A 21,114-nucleotide genomic window follows, 5' to 3' on the forward strand; every position below is an offset into this window, starting at 1 on the left:
GAAATGATCAGTCTATAATTTTAATGGTAGGTTTATTTGAACAGTGAGAGACAGAATAACAACAAAAAAATCCCCAAAACATGTCAAAAATGTTAGAAATTGATTTGCATTTTATTTCCATACTGGATATATCTGCTAACAAGATGACAGATGGACAGACACTAGATAAGGTTTTAAAAGCTAGTGGCTGGTTTCCCCAGACACAGAGTAATTATATTCCTGGAATACAAATAAATAAACATATTTTTAGTCCAGAACTAGGCCTCATCTGTGTCTGGGAAACCAGCCAAAAGAGTTCCTGATGAAATCGCACCTCAACGTGAGTCTTCTGTTGGTCTGTCAGCAGCGGGAACTAGAAGAGGAGAGACACAGCAGAATGTTCTCATTATGACACAACAGAATGTTCTCATTATGACACACAGCAGAATGTTCTCATTATGAGACACAGCAGAATGTTCTCATTATGAGACACAGCAGAATGTTCTCATTATGAGACACACAGCAGAATGTTCTCATTATGAGACACACACCAGAATGTTCTCATTATGAGACACACACCAGAATGTTCTCATTATGAGACACACCAGAATGTTCTCATTATGAGACACACCAGAATGTTCTCATTATGAGACACACCAGAATGTTCTCATTATGAGACACACCAGAATGTTCTCATTATGACACAGCAGAATGTTCTCATTATGACACAGCAGAATGTTCTCATTATGAGACACACAGCAGAATGTTCTCATTATGAGACACAGCAGAATGTTCTCATTATGAGAGACAACCACAGGCCTTTTAATACAACACAGTGGGCTATTCCAGACAGCAGGACAGACTAGCCAGCCAACTATGATAAACACACCTCTAAATGTTCTGCATCATTTGGAAAGTTAAACTTGAATGTGTTGTTGGTTTGTAAAGTCAATTATACCACGGCCCATTTCCAAGTCTATATTTGTTGTAAATGTAGAATAATTCAGACAGTTGATCAGCTAATTCATTGCAGTCTCTTCCTGGAACAGGGTAATGATAATGATTGGGGTCAGTTAGTGTGGACAGTTTTCTCCACCTTGTCTGAGTCCCAGTACTCTTCAATGGCCTCCTGTCCTCCTCTCCCTACCTGAGGCATGTGACTCTGCCACTCGGACCCCTTGAGGAAGATTAAGCAGATGAACACAGGTTTACGTCATGTTACCGTGCCAACCGGACCCTATTGAGGACGCTGTCACATGACAGTGGTCTGAGGGGCTACTCCACGCCCGTTCTAGAGATTATATTTCTATGGTTTCCATCCTGTCTGGTAAAGATACATCTAGAGTGTCTCCCTCTCCTGTCTGGTAAAGATACATCTAGAGTGTAGAGTGACTCCCTCTCCTGTCTAGTAAAGATACATCTATAGTGTCTCCCTCTCCTGTCTGGTAAAGATACATCTATAGTGTCTCCCTCTCCTGTCTGGTAAAGATACATCTAGAGTGACTCCCTCTCCTGTCTGGTAAAGATACATCTAGAGTGTCTCCCTCTCCTGTCTGGTAAAGATACATCTAGAGTGTCTCCCTCTCCTGTTTCGTAAAGATACATCTAGAGTGACTCCCTCTCCTGTTTCGTAAATATACATCTAGAGTGTCTCCCTCTCCTGTCTGGTAAAGATACATCTAGAGTGACTCCCTCTCCTGTTTCGTAAATATACATCTAGAGTGACTCCCTCTCCTGTTTCGTAAATATACATCTAGAGTGACACATAGAGAATAGGGAGCCATATTCCAATAGACCTCTGGTCAGATGTAGTGCACATAGAGAATAGGGAGCCATATTCCCATAGACCTCTGATCAGATGTAGTGCACATGGAGAATAGGGAGCCATATTCCCATAGCCTCTGGTCAGATGTAGTGCACATAGAGAATAGGGAGCCATATTCCCATAGCCTCTGGTCAGATGTAGTGCACATAGAGAATAGGGAGCCATATTCCCATAGACCTCTGATCAGATGTAGTGCACATGGAGAATAGGGAGCCATATTCCAATAGGCCTCTGGTCAGATGTAGTGCACATAGAGAATAGGGAGCCATATTCCCATAGACCTCTGATCAGATGTAGTGCACATGGAGAATAGGGAGCCATATTTCAATAGGCCTCTGGTCAGATGTAGTGCACATAGAGAATAGGGAGCCATATTCCCATAGGCCTCTGGTCAGATGTAGTGCACATAGACAATAGGGAGCCATATTCCCAACTAGCAGGGTGTATCTCACCTGTTTGAGTACGTTCAGGTAGTCGTAGCAGAAGCCTACGATGTTGGCTGAGATGTCATCGTCGTCGTGGACCAGTAGCTGGAGGAGCAGAGGAACCTTGGTCTCGAGGGCACGCAGCGCCTCGGCGGCTTCCTTCACGGCGCCCCCCTTGGCCAGTTTGGTCCAGCTCAGCACCAGAGACTGGCCCATCCCGTTCACCAGTCTGGAGAACTTAGCCAGGAAGTCCACATCCTCCTCCTGATGGAGCCAAGACAGGAAACAGGGGGGGGGGGGGGGCTTTTCAGGTATAAACAGGAAACAGTTTCACATCCATTCAGGAAGTAGAGGTGAGGAGGAAGAGGAAATGGAGCCTTTGGCCTTTTGTTGGACTGTGGGAAATGTAGTAGCGAGTGTGTGTGTGGTGTGTGGTGTGTGTGTTATGTGGTGTATGTGTGTTGTGGTGTGTGTGTGTGTTATGTGGTGTGTGTGTGTGTTATGGTGTGTGTGTCTGTGTGTGTACCTACCTGGTCCACGTTGAAGAAGCCAGCCGACTGCAGGACCTGACAGAGGGACTCGACCAGCTTGGTCTTGTCTGTTATGCGGTGTGTGTGTGTACCTACCTGGTCCACGTTGAAGAAGCCAGCCGACTGCAGGACCTGACAGAGGGACTCGACCAGCTTGGTCTTGTCTGTCGGGGCCATTCCTTTACAGACAATCTCATACAGACAGTCACACGCCTCCTCTCTCAGGTCCTCCACAGACATCTGACTCAGCAGCAGGTTCACAAACCTGGAGGGAGAGGAACACACTGGTTAAACACTGGTCCAGGACCAGTCCTCTGATCTAGTGTCTGGTTCATAAACCTGGAGGGACAGGAACACACTGGTTAAACACTGGTCCAGGACCAGTCATCTGATCTAGAGTCTGGTTCATAAACCTGGAGGGAGAGGAACACACTGGTCCAGGACCAGTCATCTGATCTAGTGTCTGGTTCATAAACCTGGAGGGAGAGGAACACTGGTCCAGGACCAGTCATCTGATCTAGTGTCTGGTTCATAAACCTGGAGGGAGAGGAACACACTGGTCCAGGACCAGGTCATCTGATCGAGGGTCTGGTTCATAAACCTGGAGGGAGAGGAACACACTGGTCCAGGACCAGGTCATCTGATCGAGGGTCTGGTTCATAAACCTGGAGGGAGAGGAACACACTGGTTAAACACTGGTCCAGGACCAGTCATCTGATCTAGTCTCTGGTTCATAAACCTGGAGGGAGAGGCACACACTGGTCCAGGACCAGTCATCTGATCTAGTGTCTGGTTCATAAACCTGGAGGGAGAGGAACACTGGTCCAGGACCAGTCATCTGATCTAGTGTCTGGTTCATAAACCTGGAGGGAGAGGAACACACTGGTCCAGGACCAGTCATCTGATCTAGTCTCTGGTTCATAAACCTGGAGGGAGAGGAACACACTGGTTAAACACTGGTCCAGGACCAGTCATCTGCTCATCTGATGAGTTTCAACACGATGCATTTGGGCTCAAATGTCCAGTCTCATAGCAAAGGGTCTGAATACTGACGTAAATAAGGCATCTGTTATTTATTTTTAATACATTTGCAAAATTTCTAGACAACCTGTTTTCGCTTTGTCATTATGGGGTATTGTGATGTCACTATGGGGTATTGTGATGTCACTATGGGGTATTGTGATGTCACTATGGGGTATTGTGTGTAGATTGATGAGGAAAAAAATAATTGAAATTGGTTACTAGATATTATCTAGCGTGTCCTGCGTTGCATATAATCTGACTGAGCATACAAGTATCTAAGTATCTGACTGAGTGGTGGTAGGCAGAAGAAGGCGCGTAAACATTCATTCGAACAGCACTTTCGTGCGTTTTGCCAGCAGCTCTTCGTTGTGCGTCAAGCATTGCGCTGTTTATGACTTCAAACCTGTCAACTCCCGAGATGAGGCTGGTGTAACTGAAGTGAAATGGCTAGCTAGTTAGCGCGCGCTAATAGCGTATTAAACGTCAATCTCTCTGAGCCTTCTGGTAGTTGTTCCCCTTGCTCTGCATGGGTAACGCTGCTTCGATGGTGGCTGTTGTCGTTGTGTTCCTGGTTCGAGCACAGGGAGGAGCGAGGAGGGGGACGGAAGCTATACTGTTACACTGGCAATACTAAAGTGCCTATAAGAACATCCAATAGTCAAAGGTTAATGAAATACAAATGGTATAGAGGGAAATAGTCCTATAATAACTACAACCTAAAACTTCTTACCTGGGAATATTGAAGACTCATGTTAAAAGGAACCACCAGCTTTCATATGTTCTCATGTTCTGAGCAAGGAACTGAAACGTTAGCTTTCTTACATGGCACATATTGCACTTTTACTTTCTTCTCCAACACTTTGTTTTTGCATTATTATTATTTAAACCAAATTGAACATGTTTCATTATTTTTCTTGAGGCTAAATTTATTTTATTTATGTATTATATTAAGTTAAAATAAGTGTTAATTCAGTATTGTTGTAATTGTCATTATTACAAATACATTTTAACATAAAAAATATTATATATATCAAAAATAAAAATGGGACGATTAATCGGTATCGGCGTTGAAAAATCATAATCGGTCGACCTCTAGAATATACCCATGTTCCCCCATATATCATAATCGGTCGACCTCTAGAATATACCCATGTTCCCCCATATATCATAATCGGTCGACCTCTAGAATATACCCATGTTCCCCCATATATCATAATCGGTCAACCTCTAGAATATACCCATGTTCCCCCATATATCATAATCGGTCGACCTCTAGAATATACCCATGTTCCCCCATATATCTTAATCGGTCGACCTCTAGAATATACCCATGTTCCCCCATATATCATAATCGGTCAACCTCTAGAATATACCCATGTTCCCCCATATATCATAATCGGTCGACCTCTAGAATATACCCATGTTCCCCCATATATCTTAATCGGTCGACCTCTAGAATATACCCATGTTCCCCCATATATCATAATCGGTCGACCTCTAGAATATACCCATGTTCCCCCATATATCATAATCGGTCGACCTCTAGAATATACCCATGTTCCCCCATATATCTTAATCGGTCGACCTCTAGAATATACCCATGTTCCCCCATATATCTTAATGTCATTACATGAAAATAACTGGCAGATTATTACTCAAAAGGCGAAATCCATTAACACCAAGATAATGGAGTTCATTCCCCTTGACAATCAACCATTCCCTGTCGTGGGTGTTGTCTTTCGCGGACTGGTCGTGCACCGGTACACACTACCAAGTGTGATATTTTTCAGATGTTGCCTTACCAGAGTTACACAGTAATAGTGTCACTGCTATTAGCTTCACGACATACCACGGAACGCCGTTTGGGTCTTTGCGTGTCAAAAAGATACAGTAGCTCTGTCAAAGCTGTACAAAGAAGTCTGCAACACCGATGTGTGTGATGTGAACGATGTGTTTACAATACCGCGTTGGTAATAAAGCATCATCTGTTCAACCGCAACTTCTGGGGTAGCTAGCTTTAGCTTGGTGCCTAGCTAGCTTTAGCTTGGTGCCTAGCTAGCTTTAGCTTGGTGCCTAGCTAGCTTTAGCTTGGTGCCTAGCTAGCCTTAGCTTGGTGCCTAGCTAGCTTTAGCTTGGTGCCTTGCTAGCTTTAGCTTGGTGCCTAGCTAGCTTTAGCTTGGTACCTAGCTAGCTTTAGCTTGGTACCTAGCTAGCTTTAGCTTGGTACCTAGCTAGCTTTAGCTTGGTACCTAGCTAGCTTTAGCTTGGTACCTAGCTAGCTTTAGCTTGGTACCTAGCTAGCTTTAGCTTGGTACCTAGCTAGCTTTAGCTTGGTACCTGCGCGAGACAACTTTACCAGCATCATAGCATACTGTACGTATTGATGAATCATTGTGATATATGAAATACGAGGGATCGTCTAATCAATGTGTAATAACTACGTAAAAAATGTATTAATGCGTTACATTATCATGTGACGTCATATTCAGGTCCTGATTGGTCAACAAGCTTCATTGACCCGTCAAATAGTGTATATTATATACACACAAAGACCCAAACGGCGTTCCATAGGAATCCTGGTTGAGAATGAAATGACTGACCACACAGACTGACCACACAGACTGACCACACAGACACTGACCACACAGACACTGACCACACAGACACTGACCACACGGACAGACACTGACCACACGGACAGACACTGACCACACAGACAGACACTGACCACACGGACAGACACTGACCACACAGACAGACACTGACCACACGGACAGACACTGACCACACAGACAGACACTGACCACACAGACAGACACTGACCACACAGACAGACACTGACCACACAGACAGACACTGACCACACAGACAGACACTGACCACACAGACAGACACTGACCACACAGACAGACACTGACCACACAGACAGACACTGACCACACAGACAGACACTGACCACACAGACAGACACTGACCACACGGACAGACCACAGACTGACCACAGAGACACTGACCACAGAGACACTGACCACAGAGATAGACCACACAGACTGACGACAGACAGACTGACGACAGACAGACTGACGACAGACAGACTGACGACAGACAGACTGACGACAGACAGACTGACGACAGACAGACTGACGTACCTGTCGTTGGCAATGAGGTTGAGGTCTATCCAGGAGACGTATGCCCCCACTACCTCCAGACATTGACAGGTGATCTCAGGGTGAGACTGCTGATAGGCCCCGAGGATCTGGTACCAGGACTCAACCAGGCTGGGGATGACCTGCTCCCTCATACCATCTTTTATTAATGTGTTCCTACGCACCTCCTAGAGAGAGGAGAGAGAGAGAGGAGGGAGGGGAGAGAGAGAGGAGGGGAGAGAGAGAAAGGAGGGAGGGGAGAGAGAGAAGAGTTAGAGACTGGGGATGCTCCCTCATACCATCCTTTAATAATGTGTTCCCACGAACCTCCTAGAGAAAAGAGAAGGAGAGAAAAAGAGAGAGAAGAGAAGGAGAGAAAAAGAGAGAGAAGAGAAGGAGAGAAAAAGAGAGAGAAGAGAAGGAGAGAAAAAGAGAGAGAAGAGAAGGAGAGAAAAAGAGAGAGAAGAGAAGGAGAGAAAAGGAGAGAGAAGAGAAGGAGAGAAAAGGAGAGAGAAGAGAAGGAGAGAAAAGGAGAGAGAAGAGAAGGAGAGAAAAGGAGAGAGAAGAGAAGGAGAGAAAAGGAGAGAGAAGAGAAGGAGAGAAAAGGAGAGAGAAGAGAAGGAGAGAAAAGGAGAGAGAAGAGAAGGAGAGAAAAGGAGAGAGAAGAGAAGGAGAGAAAAGGAGAGAGAAGAGAAGGAGAGAAAAGGAGAGAGAAGAGAAGGAGAGAAAAGGAGAGAGAAGAGAAGGAGAGAAAAGGAGAGAGAAGAGAAGGAGAGAAAAGGAGAGAGAAGAGAAGGAGAGAAAAAGAGAGAAGAGAAGGAGAGAAAAGGAGAGAGAAGAGAAGGAGAGAAAAGGAGAGAGAAGAGAAGGAGAGAAAAGGAGAGAGAAGAGAAGGAGAGAAAAGGAGAGAGAAGAGGAGAGAAAAAGAGAAGGAGAGAGAAGGAGAGAGAAGGAGAGAAAAAGAGAGAGAGAGAAGAGAGAAAAAGAGGACACCCTCAGTGTCCTCTTACCTCAGGGGAGAGCAGGATGCCTCTGTCCACCACCTCAGTGTCCTCTTACCTCAGGGGAGAGCAGGATGTCTCTGTCCACCACCTCAGTGTCCTCTTACCGCAGGGGAGAGCAGGATGTCTCTGTCCACCACCTCAGTGTCCTCTTACCTCAGGGGAGAGCAGGATGTCTCTGTCTACCACCTCAGTGTCCTCTTACCTCAGGGGAGAGCAGGATGTCTCTGTCCACCACCTCAGTGTCCTCTTACCTCAGGGGAGTGCAGGATGTCTCTGTCCACCACCTCAGTGTCCTCTTACCTCAGGGGAGAGCAGGATGTCTCTGTCCACCACCTCAGTGTCCTCTTACCTCAGGGGAGTGCAGGATGTCTCTGTCCACCACCTCAGTGTCCTCTTACCTCAGGGGAGAGCAGGATGTCTCTGTCCACCACCTCAGTGTCCTCTTACCTCAGGGGAGTGCAGGATGTCTCTGTCCACCACCTCAGTGTCCTCTTACCTCAGGGGAGTGCAGGATGTCTCTGTCCACCACCTCAGCGTCGATAGCCATCAGTGTTCTGAGGTAGACGTCGACCCCGTGTGGGTTCAGGCCCACTAGAGACAGCAGGTCGTGGAAGAACTTGGGCCAGTGGGTCAGGTACTCCATCACGAAGGTCAGAGCAAACACCTGGGCTGCCTTGTTACGGATGAACGGCTTCTCTGGTTGGGAGTTCATTAACTGGAGAGGAGGAGGAGGAAGGGGGAGGAAGAGGAGGGGGGAGGAAGAAGAGGGGAAGGATGAATAGGAGGAAGGAAGAAGAGGAGGAGGGGAGGAAGAAGAGGAGGAGGAGGAAGGGGGAGGAAGAGGAGGAGGAGGAAGAAGAGGAGGAGGAAGGGAAGGAGACAGAGGGGAAGGATGAAGTGGAGGAGGAAGGAAGAAGAAGGAAAGAAAAGGAAGAAGAGGGGGAGGGGAAGGAGGAGGAGGAAGAAGATGAAGAGGAGGAGGGGAGGATTGTCAGGATAGCAGAGAAGGAGAATATTATATTGAAATTCATTTTCTAATACAATTTTTCAATTCAGGAATTCAGGTGTGGAAGAGAGTCAACTTCATGACTGTATAAAAACGTGTAACTAACGACAGCTCAAGTAACAAATAGAGTTGTTGATGAAACGTGTAACTAACGACAGCTCAAGTAACAAATAGAGTTGTTGATGAAATGTGTAACTAACGACAGCTCAAGTAACAAATAGTGTTGTTGATGAAATGTGCTACGTTGTTGTGACAGGTTGCCTAGGTGACAGAGAAGCCCCACCTGACCCTGCAGCCACTTCATCAGGGTTTCTCTGATCAGCTGTTGCTGGGCAGGACTGAGCCCTCCATGTCTGGGACAAAACACAACACAAAGTCACTTTCTGTTCAGGACTAGTTCATAGAGGAATGCTCCTGACAGAGACACATGTACATGGTTTTCAGTCAGATGTTAGGAAGAAACGTGACACTACTTTAATGCCCTACTGTGAAAGCATGAGAAAAGGTGACAGTACTTTAATGCCCTACTGTGAAAGCATGGGAAAAGGTGACACTACTTTAATGCCCTACTGTGAAAGCATGAGAAAAGGTGACAGTACTTTAATGCCCTACTGTGAAAGCATGAGAAAAGGTGACAGTACTTTAATGCCCTACTGTGAAAGCATGAGAAAAGGTGACAGTACTTTAATGCCCTACTGTGAAAGCATGAGAAAAGGTGACAGTACTTTAATGCCCTACTGTGAAAGCGTGAGAAAAGGTGACAGTACTTTAACGCCCTACAGTGAAAGCATGGGAAAAGGTGACAGTACTTTAATGCCCTACTGTGAAAGCATGAGAAAAGGTGACAGTACTTTAATGCCCTACTGTGAAAGCATGAGAAAAGGTGACAGTACTTTAATGCCCTACTGTGAAAGCATGAGAAAAGGTGACAGTACTTTAATGCCCTACTGTGAAAGCGTGAGAAAAGGTGACAGTACTTTAACGCCCTACAGTGAAAGCATGGGAAAAGGTGACAGCATTAGCTGTTATCTGGAGTCAATGGGATTGGAGGAACAGTCAACCTATTATCACAGACTTCCTAATTCATCATCTATCAGACTAGTGGCAGGATGACAGCTGACAGAGGTACTTCCTCTCCTCCACCTCTCCTTCCCCTCCTCCCCTCCCCTCTCTCTCTCTCTCCCCCTCCTCCTCCTCCACCCTCTCCCTCTCCTCCTCCACCTCTCCTTCCCCTCCTCCCCTTCCTCTCCCCCCCCCTCCTCCTCCCCTTCCTCTCCTCCCCCCTCCTCCTCCTCCTCCTCCTCCTCCCCTCCTCTTACCTGTACTTGATCTGGTGCTCCAGGACTTGGAAACAGAAGAACTTCACATGGTCGTCACTGAGAGAGGGATTAATAAAGATATTACAATACAACACAGGGCTGTCACAGAGAGGGATTAATAAAGATATTACAATACAACACAGGGTCGTCACTGAGAGAGGGATTAATAAAGATATTACAATACAACACAGGGCCGTCACTGAGAGAGGGATTAATAAAGATATTACAATACAACACAGGGTCGTCACTGAGAGAGGGATTAATAAAGATATTACAATACAACACAGGGTCGTCACTGAGAGAGGGATTAATAAAGATATTACAATACAACACAGGGTCGTCACTGAGAGAGGGATTAATAAAGATATTACAATACAACACAGGGTCGTCACTGAGAGAGGGATTAATAAAGATATTACAACACAGGGTCGTCACTGAGAGAGGGATTAATAAAGATATTACAGTACAACACAGGGCCGTCACTGAGAGAGGGATTAATAAAGATATTACAATACAACACAGGGTCGTCACTGAGAGAGGGATTAATAAAGATATTACAATACAACACAGGGTCGTCACTGAGAGAGGGATTAATAAAGATATTACAGTACAACACAGGGCCGTCACTGAGAGAGGGATTAATAAAGATATTACAATACAACACAGGGTCGTCACTGAGAGAGGGATTAATAAAGATATTACAATACAACACAGGGTCGTCACTGAGAGAGGGATTAATAAAGATATTACAATACAATATATGGTCTGGGAGACCAGAGTCCAGAGAAGGACCAACAGGGAGACAAACAGGGAGACAAACAGGGAGACCAGAGAAGAACCAACAGGGAGACCAACAGGGAGACCAACAGGGAGACCAACAGGGAGACCAGAGTCCAGAGAAGGACCAACAGGGACACCAACAGGGAGACCAGAGTCCAGAGAAGGACCAACAGGGAGACCAGAGTCCAGAGAAGGACCAACAGGGAGACCAGAGAAGGACCAACAGGGAGACCAACAGGGAGACCAGAGAAGGACCAACAGGGAGACCAGAGAAGGACCAACAGGGAGGCCAACAGGGAGACCAGAGTAGGACCAACAGGGAGACCAACAGGGAGACCAGAGAAGAACCAACAGGGAGACCAACAGGTTGGAATCTGAAACCTCCCAGGTGTGACTAGAAGGATACTGTACCGTCTCTAATCAGAATCCTACCAACTAATGGGTCTCACCTGTAAATGCCTTTAGCCAGGGCCTCTGCACACACCTCCCAGGCATCCTGGGACTCCTTCAACTGCTCAAAATACACCATCGCCTGAGGAGGAGAACCAGAAGCAGAGAGAGAGAGAACCAGAAGCAGAGAGAGAGAGAAACAGAAGCAGAGAGAGAGAGAAACAGAAGCAGAGAGAGAGAAACAGAAGCAGAGAGAGAGAAACAGAAGCAGAGAGAGAAACAAGAGTTAGAAAAGGGAGAGAAACAGAGCTTCTGAATCTGACACATAACTACCCCATTCTACAGCCAGCCACACAACCCCCATAACTACCCCATTCTACAGCCAGCAACACAACCCCCATAACTACCCCATTCTACAGCCAGCAACACAACCCCCATAACTACCCCATTCTATAGCCAGCCACACAAACCCCCATAACTACCCCATTCTACAGCCAGCCACACAAACCCCCATAACTACCCCATTCTACAGCCAGCCACACAAACCCCCATAACTACCCCATTCTACAGCCAGCCACACAAACCCCCATAACTACCCCATTCTACAGCCAGCCACACAAACCCCCATAACTACCCCATTCTACAGCCAGCAACACAACCCCCATAACTACCCCATTCTACAGCCAGCCACACAAACCCCCATAACTACCCCATTCTACAGCCAGCCACACAAACCCCCATAACTACCCCATTCTACAGCCAGCCACACAAACCCCCATAACTACCCCATTCTACAGCCAGCCACACAAACCCCCATAACTACCCCATTCTACAGCCAGCCACACAACCCCCATAACTACCCCATTCTGTAGCCAGCCACACAAACCCCCATAACTACCTCATTCTACAGCCAGCCATAACAACACTCGTGCTGACAGCGGAGAGGGAACAAGTTAGGCAGGCTGGCTGGCTGGCTGGCTGGTTGGTTGGCTGGTTGGCAGGCTGGCTGGCTGCCTCAAGGACACAGAGTTGGTGTGGGTCTCCTAGACATGTATTTCTGTGTAGGCCTACATCTGAAAAAGCATGGTGGAAGCCTTGCGTTCCACAGCAGATCCCAGGTGGAAGCCTCGCGTTCCACAGCAGATCGCAGGTGGAAGCCTCGTGTTCCACAGCAGATCCCAGGTGGAAGCCTTACGTTCCACAGCAGATCCCAGGTGGAAGCCTTACGTTCCACAGCAGATCCCAGGTGGAAGCCTTACGTTCCACAGCAGATCCCAGGTGGAAGCCTTGCGTTCCACAGCAGATCCCAGGTGGAAGCCTTACGTTCCACAGCAGTACAGCAGATCCCCGGTGGAAGCCATGTGTTCCACAGCAGATCCCAGGTGGAAGCCATGTGTTCCACAGCAGATCCCAGGTGGAAGCCATGTGTTCCACAGCAGATCCCAGGTGGAAGCCTTACGTTCCACAGCTATTGCTGTTGTATTACTGAACGCGTGTATATTACTGTATATAGAGGCCTATTGGTCTGTAGCGAACCGCTCAAACCCACTCATTGACTTCCTGTAGCCATGTTTAACTTCCTGAGTGGTACTGGTCTCTGTAAACAGCACCAGTTACAACATAACAACTTAATGCGGAGAGAACGTGTCAAGTCCCCTGGATGGAGAGTCTGACGAGACAGAGCGCTGGTTCAAGTCCCCTGGATGGAGAGTCTGACGAGACAGAGCGCTGGTTCAAGTCCCCTGGATGGAGAGTCTGACGAGACAGAGCGCTGGTTCAAGTCCCCTGGATGGAGAGTCTGACGAGACAGAGCGCTGGTTCAAGTCCCCTGGATGGAGAGTCTGACGAGACAGAGCGCTGGTTCAAGTCCCCTGGATGGAGAGTCTGACGAGACAGAGCGCTGGTTCAAGTCCCCTGGATGGAGAGTCTGACGAGACAGAGCGCTGGTTCAAGTCCCCTGGATGGAGAGTCTGACGAGACAGAGCGCTGGTTGTCAAGTCCCCTGGATGGAGAGTCTGACGAGACAGAGCGCTGGTTGTCAAGTCCCCTGGATGGAGAGTCTGACGAGACAGAGCGCTGGTTCAAGTCCCCTGGATGGAGAGTCTGACGAGACAGAGCGCTGGTTGTCAAGTCCCCTGGATGGAGAGTCTGACGAGACAGAGCGCTGGTTCAAGTCCCCTGGATGGAGAGTCTGACGAGACAGAGCGCTGGTTCAAGTCCCCTGGATGGAGAGTCTGACGAGACAGAGCGCTGGTTCAAGTCCCCTGGATGGAGAGTCTGACGAGACAGAGCGCTGGTTCAAGTCCCCTGGATGGAGAGTCTGACGAGACAGAGCGCTGGTTCAAGTCCCCTGGATGGAGAGTCTGACGAGACAGAGCGCTGGTTCAAGTCCCCTGGATGGAGAGTCTGACGAGACAGAGCGCTGGTTCAAGTCCCCTGGATGGAGAGTCTGACGAGACAGAGCGCTGGTTCAAGTCCCCTGGATGGAGAGTCTGACGAGACAGAGCGCTGGTTGTCAAGTCCCCTGGATGGAGAGTCTGACGAGACAGAGCGCTGGTTCAAGTCCCCTGGATGGAGAGTCTGACGAGACAGAGCGCTGGTTGTCAAGTCCCCTGGATGGAGAGTCTGACGAGACAGAGCGCTGGTTCAAGTCCCCTGGATGGAGAGTCTGACGAGACAGAGCGCTGGTTCAAGTCCCCTGGATGGAGAGTCTGACGAGACAGAGCGCTGGTTCAAGTCCCCTGGATGGAGAGTCTGACGAGACAGAGCGCTGGTTCAAGTCCCCTGGATGGAGAGTCTGATGAGACAGAGCGCTGGTTCAAGTCCCCTGGATGGAGAGTCTGACGGGACAGAGCGCTGGTTCAAGTCCCCTGGATGGAGAGTCTACATGGGTCAGTCTACATGGGTCAGTCGACATGGCTCTAAGAATCATTTGCAGGAGCCAAAGCATTTGGATCCGCAAGATTTGTCCTCTACAAGCACATGAATGAACTACACACACACAAACAGTGTAATGAGACTTACCTTCTGCCTATAGCAGGCATCTGCGTTAGGGTTGAGCCCCAGCAGGGCCTGCTCGTCCATGTTGATGATGGAGACAGACTGGCAGGCCATGAGAAGGTCTTCTGCTGCTACCCTCCACGGTAGTTTCACCGTCTTCTGTTGCTCCCCTCCACGGTAGTTTCACCGTCCTCTGCTGCTCCCCTCCACGGTAGTTTCACTGTCTTCTGTTGCTGCCCTCCGGCAGGCCAGGCACATCTACACACAACAAAAATAACATCAACAATAATAATAAGGGCTGGGAATTGCCAGGGACCTCACAATACGATATCACGAAACGTAGGTGCCAATATGATGTATATTGCGATTCTCCATATGCATTGAGATTCTATATATAAACTGTGACTCGATACTGTCATTTTATTGCAATTTGATGTTCCAAACATATCGCTCACCAATATGTCTAATGCAGAGCGACAAGAAAACAAGCTTTTGTAAAAAAAAATACAAAAAATAAAACGTTTAACTAATTTTCTCCCCAATTTCGTGATATCCAAATTGGTAGGTGCAGTCTCGTCCCATTGCTGCAACTCCCGTACGGACTCAGGAGAGGCGAAGGTCGAGAGCCGTGCGTCCTCCGAAACACGACCCTGCCAAGCCGCACTGCTTCTTGACACACTGCTCGCTTAACCCAGAAGCCAGCCGCACCAATGTGTCGGAGGAAATATCTTCCAGCTGGCGACCGAAGTCAGCTTACAGGCACCTGGCCCGCCACAAGGAGTCTAGAGCGCGAACTGGACAAGGACATCCTTGCCCGCCACAAGGAGTCGCTAGAGCGCGAATGGGACAAGGACATCCTGGCCGGCCAAACCCTCCCCTAACCCGGACGACGCTGGGCCAAACCCTCCCCTAACCCGGACGACGCTGGGCCAAACCCTCCCCTAACCCGGACGACGCTGGGGCAAACCCTCCCCTAACCCGGACGACGCTGGGCCAAACCCTCCCCTAACCCGGACGACGCTGGGCCAAACCCTCCCCTAACCCGGACGACGCTGGGCCAAACCCTCCCCTAACCCGGACGACGCTGGGCCAAACCCTCCCCTAACCCGGACGACGCTGGGCCAATTGTGCGTCGCCTCATAAGGTCTCCCGGTCACGGCCGGCTGTGACACAGCCTGGGATCGAACCCGGGTCTGTAATGATGCCACAAGCAATGCGATGCGTACCTTAGACCGCCGCGCCACTCTGGAGGCCCGAGAACTAGTTTTGATCAGTTCTGAAAACAAAATGTCTCCCCATTTAAAAAGAGTTATGACAAGTTATGACGGAAACAAACTGCAGTTTTGGTGCAGGTACAGACAACTAACGCAAAACTATACTGTGATATCATCCAAAATAAATATCCTGATATGTAATGATCAACTCCCCCCCCCCCATCACTAATAATAATGATTTGAAAGTCTGAGAATTTACTGAACACTGTTATGGATACACACACACACACACACATTACCAACCACAACAATACACACACACACACACACACACACGTTACCAACCACAACAACACACAAGGAAGAAGAATGATGGTAAAAGTCATATTATATAGCCAGATTTGAAACCCATTGTAATCTATGGAATACATTCAAACCCACCTGTTTACCAAACGGCAGGTATGATGAGTAGATAAAAAAGTATGGATAACTTAAATAACCACTGAAACTTTATAGCGCATAGCATAGAGCCAGTCTCCACTTCTTAGCATAGAGCCAGTCTCCACTTCTTAGCATAGAGCCAGTCTCCACTTCTTAGCGTAGAGCCAGTCTCCACTTCTTAGCGTAGAGCCAGTCTCCACTTCTTAGCATAGAGCCAGTCTCCACTTCTTAGCGTAGAGCCAGTCTCCACTTCTTAGCGTAGAGCCAGTCTCCACTTCTTAGCGTAGAGCCAGTCTCCACTTCTTAGCGTAGAGCCAGTCTCCACTTCTTAGCGTAGAGCCAGTCTCCACTTCTTAGCGTAGAGCCAGTCTCCACTTCTTAGCATAGAGCCAGTCTCCACTTCTTAGCATAGAGCCAGTCTCCACTTCTTAGCATAGAGCCAGTCTCCACTTCTTAGCATAGAGCCAGTCTCCACTTCTTAGCATAGAGCCAGTCTCCACTTCTTAGCATAGAGCCAGTCTCCACTTCTTAGCGTAGAGCCAGTCTCCACTTCTTAGCGTAGAGCCAGTCTCCACTTCTTAGCGTAGAGCCAGTCTCCACTTCTTAGCATAGAGCCAGTCTCCACTTCTTAGCGTAGAGCCAGTCTCCACTTCTTAGCACAGAGCCAGTCTCCACTTCTTAGCACAGAGCCAGTCTCCACTTCTTAGCACAGAGCCAGTCTCCACTCCTTAGCACAGAGCCAGTCTCCACTCCTTAGCACAGAGCCAGTCTCCACTCCTTAGCACAGAGCCAGTCTCCACTCCTTAGCACAGAGCCAGTCTCCACTCCTTAGCACAGAGCCAGTCTCCACTCCTTAGCACAGAGCCAGTCTCCACTCCTTAGCACAGAGCCAGTCTCCACTCCTTAGCACAGAGCCAGTCTCCACTCCTTAGCACAGAGCCAGTCTCCACTCCTTAGCACAGAGCCAGTCTCCACTCCTTAGCACAGAGCCAGTCTCCACTCCTTAGCACAGAGCCAGTCTCCACTCCTTAGCACAGAGCTAGTCTCCACTCCTTAGCACAGAGCTAGTCTCCACTCCTTAGCACAGAGCTAGTCTCCACTCCTTAGCATAGAGCTAGTCTCCACTCCTTAGCATAGAGCTAGTCTCCACTCCTTAGCATAGAGCTAGTCTCCACTCCTTAGCATAGAGCTAGTCTCCACTCCTTAGCATAGATCCTTAACATAGAGCTAGTCTCCACTCCTTAGCATAGAGCTAGTCTCCACTCCTTAGCATAGATCCTTAGCATAGAGCTAGTCTCCACTCATTAGCTAGTGGTGCTGTTGAGTTCAATTTTGTGATTGAGTCATTGACTCAGTGGCAGCTGACCAGCATGCCCAGGACAGCTGCACAACAGTAGCTAACGAGCACAGCAGTGTAGTGACCTGCATGGCACTGCGAGTGTCAGCGTGTGTGTGTGGCTAATATTGTTTGACACACACACACACACAGACAAAGAGAGTAACGCTGAGTCAACAGAAACACGTAGGTGTTGATGGGAGGGCCAGACAGACCCTGGAACTGGGACAGACCCTGGAACTGGCCTCTCCACTCTACATAATGAACAATACCCGGCGGCTAACCCCAGTTCCCCTGCTGTACCCGGGGGCTAACCCCAGTTCCCCTGCTGTACCCGGGGGCTAACCCCAGTTCCCCTGCTGTACCCGGGGGCTAACCCCAGTTCCCCTGCTGTACCCGGGGTCTAACCCCAGTTCCCCTGCTGTACCCGGGGGCTAACCCCAGTTCCCCTGCTGTACCCGGGGGCTAACCCCAGTTCCCCTGCTGTACCCGGGGGCTAACCCCAGTTCCCCTGCTGTACCCGGCGGCTAACCCCAGTTCCCCTGCTGTACCCGGGGGCTAACCCCAGTTCCCCTGCTGTACCCGGGGGCTAACCCCAGTTCCCCTGCTGTACCCGGGGGCTAACCCCAGTTCCCCTGCTGTACCCGGGGGCTAACCCCAGTTCCCCTGCTGTACCCGGCGGCTAACTCCAGTTCCCCTGCTGTACCCGGCGGCTAACCCCAGTTCCCCTGCTGTACCCGGCGGCTAACCCCAGTTCCCCTGCGGCTAACCCCAGTTCCCCTGCTGTACCCGGCGGCTAACCCCAGTTCCCCTGCTGTACCCGGGGGCTAACCCCAGTTCCCCTGCTGTACCCGGGGGCTAACCCCAGTTCCCCTGCTGTACCCGGGGGCTAACCCCAGTTCCCCTGCGGCTAACCCCAGTTCCCCTGCTGTACCCGGCGGCTAACCCCAGTTCCCCTGCTGTACCCGGGGGCTAACCCCAGTTCCCCTGCTGTACCCAGTAACTAACAGTTACACAACACATAGCTAGCATGATGCAACATGGACTCAATATTTCTAATCAGTTAAGTACACAGATATCATAACAGGTGCAGCGAATGCTTGTCTTTCTAGTTCCAACAGTACAGTAATATATAATGTTTGTGTTTCTAACTCCAACAGTACAGTAATATATAAATGTTTGTTTCTAACTCCAACAGTACAGTAATATATAATGTTTGTGTTTCTAGCTCCAACAGTACAGTAATATATAATGTTTCTAGCTCCAACAGTACAGTAATATATAATGTTTGTGTTTCTAGTTAACAGTGCAGTAATATATAATGTTACTAGAGCACCGGGTGGTAGCGGGCTAGAGCACCGGGTGGTAGCGGGCTAGAGCACCGGGTGGTAGCGGGCTAGAGCACCGGGTGGTAGCGGGCTAGAGCACCGGGTGGTAGCGGGCTAGAGCACCGGGTGGTAGCGGGCTAGAGTACCGGGTGGTAGCGGGCTAGAGCACCGGGTGGTAGCGGGCTAGAGCACCGGGTGGTAGCAGGCTAGTAACAGTGACTAAAGTTCAGGGCAGGGTACTGGGCGGAGACTAACAGTCTGATGGCCTGGAGATAGAAGCTGTTGTTCAGTTTCTCTGTCCCAGCTTCGATGCACATGTACTGTCTCCACCTTCTAGATGGTAGAAGGGAGAACAGGCAGTGGCTCGGGTGGCTGGGGTCCTTGATGATCTTCTAGATGGTAGAGGGGAGAACAGGCAGTGGATCGGGTCCTTGATGATCTTCTAGATGGTAGAGGGGAGAACAGGCAGTGGCTCGGGTGGCTGGGGTCCTTGATGATCTTCTAGATGGTAGAGGGGAGAACAGGCAGTGGCTGGGGTCCTTGATGATCTTCTAGATGGTAGAGGGGAGAACAGGCAGTGGCTCGGGTGGCTGGGGTCCTTGATGATCTTCTAGATGGTAGAGGGGAGAACAGGCAGTGGCTCGGGTCCTTGATGATCTTCTAGATGGTAGAGGGGAGAACAGGCAGTGGCTCGGGTGGCTGGGGTCCTTGATGATCTTCTAGATGGTAGAAGGGAGAACAGGCAGTGGCTGGGGTCCTTGATGATCTTCTAGATGGTAGAAGGGAGAACAGGCAGTGGCTGGGGTCCTTGATGATCTTCTAGATGGTAGAGGGGAGAACAGGCAGTGGATTGGGTGGCTGGGGTCCTTGATGATCTTCTAGATGGTAGAGGGGAGAACAGGCAGTGGCTCGGGTCCTTGATGATCTTCTAGATGGTAGAGGGGAGAACAGGCAGTGGATTGGGTGGCTGGGGTCCTTGATGATCTTCTAGATGGTACAAGGGAGAACAGGCAGTGGCTCGGGTCCTTGATGATCTTCTAGATGGTAGAGGGGAGAACAGGCAGTGGCTCGGGTGGCTGGGGTCCTTGATGATCTTCTAGATGGTAGAGGGGAGAACAGGCAGTGGCTCGGGTGGCTGGGGTCCTTGATGATCTTCTAGATGGTAGAGGGGAGAACAGGCAGTGGCTCGGGTCCTTGATGATCTTCTAGATGGTAGAAGGGAGAACAGGCAGTGGCTCGGGTGGCTGGGGTCCTTGATGATCTTCTAGATGGTAGAGGGGAGAACAGGCAGTGGCTCGGGTGGCTGGGGTCCTTGATGATCTTCTAGATGGTAGAGGGGAGAACAGGCAGTGGCTGGGGTCCTTGATGATCTTCTAGATGGTAGAGGGGAGAACAGGCAGTGGCTGGGGTCCTTGATGATCTTCTAGATGGTAGAAGGGAGAACAGGCAGTGGCTGGGGTCCTTGATGATCTTCTAGATGGTAGAGGGGAGAACAGGCAGTAGCTCGGGTGGCTGGGGTCCTTGATGATCTTCTAGATGGTAGAGGGGAGAACAGGCAGTGGCTGGGGTCCTTGATGATCTTCTAGATGGTAGAGGGGAGAACAGGCAGTGGCTGGGGTCCTTGATGATCTTCTAGATGGTAGAGGGGAGAACAGGCAGTGGCTCGGGTGGCTGGGGTCCTTGATGATCTTCTAGATGGTAGAGGGGAGAACAGGCAGTGGCTGGGGTCCTTGATGATCTTCTAGATGGTAGAGGGGAGAACAGGCAGTGGCTGGGGTCCTTGATGATCTTCTAGATGGTAGAGGGGAGAACAGGCAGTGGCTCGGGTGGCTGGGGTCCTTGATGATCTTCTAGATGGTAGAGGGGAGAACAGGCAGTGGCTGGGGTCCTTGATGATCTTCTAGATGGTAGAAGGGAGAACAGGCAGTGGCTCGGGTGGCTGGGGTCCTTGATGATCTTCTAGATGGTAGAGGGGAGAACAGGCAGTGGCTCGGGTCCTTGATGATCTTCTAGATGGTAGAGGGGAGAACAGGCAGTGGCTCGGGTGGCTGGGGTCCTTGATGATCTTCTAGATGGTAGAGGGGAGAACAGGCAGTGGCTCGGGTGGCTGGGGTCCTTGATGATCTTCTAGATGGTAGAGGGGAGAACAGGCAGTGGCTCGGGTGGCTGGGGTCCTTGATGATCTTCTAGATGGTAGAAGGGAGAACAGGCAGTGGCTCGGGTCCTTGATGATCTTCTAGATGGTAGAGGGGAGAACAGGCAGTGGCTCGGGTGGCTGGGGTCCTTGATGATCTTCTAGATGGTAGAGGGGAGAACAGGCAGTGGCTCGGATGGCTGGGGTCCTTGATGATCTTCTAGATGGTAGAGG

At 49.5% G+C, this 21,114-nt stretch overlaps 1 protein-coding gene across 22 annotated transcripts in view; it reads right to left on the reverse strand.

The window, feature by feature from the left end:
- The window catches only part of LOC110516867 (exportin-T-like), a 60,927-nt gene that overhangs the window by 35,270 nt on the left and 4,543 nt on the right, over window positions 1–21,114 (reverse strand). For 20 of the 22 annotated variants that reach the window (XR_005036282.1, XR_005036279.1, XR_005036283.1 and 17 more), the window contains 10 exons: window positions 14,452–14,685; window positions 11,487–11,569; window positions 10,258–10,314; window positions 9,222–9,291; window positions 8,429–8,647; window positions 6,932–7,116; window positions 2,856–3,024; window positions 2,257–2,493; window positions 1,076–1,156; window positions 314–352 (listed from right to left, as the gene is read on the reverse strand). Coding sequence is in view for 4 of the 22 variants with exons in the window: in XM_036945506.1 (XP_036801401.1) it covers window positions 314–352; window positions 1,076–1,156; window positions 2,257–2,493; window positions 2,856–3,024; window positions 6,932–7,116; window positions 8,429–8,647; window positions 9,222–9,291; window positions 10,258–10,314; window positions 11,487–11,569; window positions 14,452–14,541 (1,230 nt within the window). In the remaining 18 variants the exon portion in view is untranslated. The other 2 variants (XM_036945508.1, XM_036945509.1) reach the window with 2 other exon arrangements.

Source organism: Oncorhynchus mykiss, chromosome 15 (genome assembly GCF_013265735.2).
Source record: "Oncorhynchus mykiss isolate Arlee chromosome 15, USDA_OmykA_1.1, whole genome shotgun sequence".
In the NCBI taxonomy this organism is placed as follows: Eukaryota; Metazoa; Chordata; class Actinopteri; order Salmoniformes; family Salmonidae; genus Oncorhynchus; species Oncorhynchus mykiss.